This window comes from Anneissia japonica, unplaced genomic scaffold (assembly GCF_011630105.1).
Source record: "Anneissia japonica isolate Jap-2015-1 unplaced genomic scaffold, ASM1163010v1 scaffold284860_len1800451_cov186, whole genome shotgun sequence".
NCBI classification, from domain to species: domain Eukaryota; kingdom Metazoa; phylum Echinodermata; class Crinoidea; order Comatulida; family Comatulidae; genus Anneissia; species Anneissia japonica.
In genome coordinates, this window is record NW_022706010.1 from 517,097 (window position 1) to 520,681 (window position 3,585).

The window sequence follows — 3,585 nt, forward strand, 5'->3', positions numbered from 1 at the left end:
ATATATATATATATATATATATATATGTTTTGCAACACAGAATAAATCAATGTTAATCGTTGACTCTTATGCACATTTTATTGTATTTTATTTTTAGTCATATTCGATAACTGTCCAGAAGATGACGTCGTGGTCAATAACACTGATGAATTTCCATATGTGTATACTATTCCAGTGATTACAGCAACTGTTAATTCCACTGGGGTAGCAGCAGCCGTTAATTTAACGTCATTACCGTCGTATACTTTAGGTGATAATGTGTCATTTCCAGCAGACACTGCTGATATTTTTGAATATACGGCAACAGCGAGCGGCGAAGAAACAATATTTTGCATATTTATCCTGTATATATATGGTGAGTTTTACTCAAACATTGAATTTGAATGATAAACCATCCTTGATTGCCATGCAATGAGATAATCTGGGATAATATAAATATAATTTTATGACTGGTCAGAGAGTTTAACTCAGTTAAATTGGTGGTATCTACTTAGTGTATTATAGATTATGGAGAGCCCTTAACTATTTTGGCCATGTTTCAATTTGATAATAAAATAAAAGTTTCCATAGTGCAACGTCTTTTGGAAATTACTTTTAACGCTGTTGGTTCAGTGTACAATGCCAAGCGCATGTTAGGGAGCTAAGTAGGCAAACACTCTTCAGAGCATAGCAGGGGATTAACAGAAAGACCCACTATAAAAAAGTTTTTGTATCTCAGTACAATATTTCAAGTACTGAGAAGATGATTGCAACACTATGCGCTTTAAAATGTTTCTGAATGTTTGTTAGGATTACCATGGCTTCTAAAAAAAAAGGTGAATGTAAACTGCAATAGCGTCTGTGTGTGGGGCTGCATGTGTGTCTGTGTCATTCCAGACGCATCACTGCATCAATTTACTTCAAATTTGACACACTGACAATAGTACTTTTATTTTGGTCCTCTTTGAAAGTACGATGCAGATTTTAGAATGTTATTTATATATTTCCCGGCCGCAAAAAACAGAGCCAAACCAAGCGGATCGTTCGACCGAGTCGTTTAGCTATAGGCTTAGCCGACTCGAGTGGATCGACCACAGGCCAGAGTAGGTGTGTCAAATTCTGGCCGGCGGACTGGAAGAAGCAAACATATATAAAATATTATAAACATATGTTTATAACATAAATTACATTATGCACATGGTTTAACTCGACAGTATACACACTCGTTTATATCCATCTTATGTCTAGAAAACATGTTACGCCTTCATTTATATCGATATCATTAAGAAAAAATAATTGGAACTAATGTGCCTAGTTTTGCCTTGATTACATCAAATTTGAAAATCATTTTAAAAAAATTGAATTACAATACAGATAGATCAAGAGCTAGCAACAGAAGGTCTCGCCTCAATTTTTCCAGAAGGTTTGATCCCCAAAGTATTTGTTAAACCATTATTTTTTTAGTCTAATCTCAGACCCCGAAAACACCAACAGGTTAATTTCCACCCATCTAGGACGTAAATAGAAATAAGTATCACAACAAAGTATTTTAAGTCCACATTAAACTACCTAAATCCCCTCCTTTAATGTGACGGTCGTAAGAGCACCAGGTGTTATGATACCAGTCAGCACTTCTTTATTCAGATTGTCTTCACAGCTATGTATTTATTGTGCAGTTATTTTATAGTATGCAACAAATAGCGATGACAACAACAACAGAAACATGTATATAGATAGATAGGCAATATACAACTTCCTGTTCCTGATATTATTCATTGCAGACACTGCGGATCCAAATATTTACGATTGTCCACACGATACTACAGTAAACACTACATTCCGCCTACCCACTGCTAATGTTTCTTGGAACGAACCATTCGCTGAGGACAATTCTGGTACAGTAAACCTTACTGTTGATATTGAACCAGCCAGTATATTCCAAATAGGTGACACTTTAGTAACATACATCGCGGAAGATCCAAGTGGAAATACTGATATGTGCTCATTTACACTCACTGTTCAAGGTAAGCAAATTGAGCAAACCTAATGATACACATTGTAAAATCGATGTATTGTTATTATTCGTTATAAATGCATGTTGCAAAGATGTTAATACACGTATTGTTTATATAATATATTAGGTGAATTTAATAACGTTTATAGGTAAAATTTGCTAACAATAATGGTAAAGGACTGATCAATTTTGATTAAGCATTCTCTTTTTATATGTAATACTGCTTTCAAGCATAACGTTTCTTATAATACTACACACGTAAGTTGGTAAAAGGATTGGACGCATGGTAAACAATGAAAAGTTACTAAACCATTTTTTGCCAGATTGATTATGTTATTAATTTGTCGACTAAGTTAAAAGTGAATTTGAATGATGCTCGGTCATGGTGGTCCTATTCTGACTGTCGTATTGTGATATATCTGTCTCTTATACACATCTAGATGTGTATAAGAGACAGATATATAACAGTACTGTAACAACATTACCCATATTACAAATATATGTATCTGTATTGTTTGGTCGGTAAATTGCTTATCAACATATCACACCAACATTTCGAACTCAGACACGCATGGAGTGGTCAGATTTTTGGTTACTGGGTTAATATTAAATTCTTTTTTTTTTTCATTTCATGCATTTATTTGTTATCTTATTTTTGGTTTCTTTTATTTTATTTTTGGTTTCGTTTTGTTAAGTATTTGTCCACAAGTAGGCCCTATTTTAAAAGTGTTTATGATTCCTGCGTCAATGTCTCCAGTCGATATCTTGTTCCATTGTTTTAATTGTTGAGGGGAAGTACGAATATTTGTAAATGTTTGTTCGCAACATTTTGTTCCAAGTACTTTTTATGGTGACCTCTTGTCTTGTGTGTGGTCTTGGTAAGATGTTGGTTTGCCTGAATTCCGATGTTCCTTTAACAATTTGTTTGCCTTTCTGCTAGGCTTTCCCATTTCAGATCGGATAGGAGTTCAGTAATAGTACCTGGATCCCTCTTATAATTGTTTTTACAGAACCGAGCCGCCCCTCTCTGGATTCGTTCTGACTTGTTAATATTTATGTGTGTTGATCCCAAGAAGCGGCTGCGTATTCTAGATGAGATCTTACTAAAGATTTGTAGGCTGTAGTTTTGATGTTTTCTGGGCAGTTCGATAGGTTTCGTCTAATTATGCTTAATATTTTGTTGTGGCTGTTCCTACATGTTGGTTCCATCTAATTTAAGTTTGCTGGTCAGTTGGACTCGAAGGTACGGATGTGAGTCTGTACAATTTTATTTGGTTCCGTAGAATTCGTATTCTCGTTTTGGTTCACGTTTATTCCCGAAAGTGATTGTGTAACACTTTGTCGGGTTAAACTGCATTAGCCAGGTATTTTGTTTTAGATCATTCTGTAAGGTTAAAACATCAGAGTGTGTTTTGATGGGGTTGTATAACCTACCAAGCAGTCATCAGCTAACAATCGAGTCTGAGAGTTCAGATTGTCTAGAAGATCGTTGATGTATAACAGGAATAGCAAAGACCCCAAAACTGTTCCTTGTGACACACCGGTGAAGACTTCTCGGGTGTGTCACTTGTTCCTTGTGACTGCTGCTGGAG

General features: G+C 35.3%; 1 protein-coding gene across 1 annotated transcript in view; it reads left to right on the forward strand.

Annotated features, from left to right (window-relative positions):
- The window catches only part of LOC117105979 (hyalin-like), a 29,300-nt gene extending 26,332 nt beyond the window's left edge, over positions 1-2,968 (forward strand). The window contains exons 2-4 of the mRNA XM_033247283.1: positions 98-355; positions 1,761-2,003; positions 2,934-2,968. Coding sequence (XP_033103174.1) covers positions 98-355; positions 1,761-2,003; positions 2,934-2,968 — 536 coding nt within the window. The remainder of the gene's footprint in view (positions 1-97; positions 356-1,760; positions 2,004-2,933) is intronic.
- Positions 2,969-3,585: the final 617 nt, after the last annotated feature.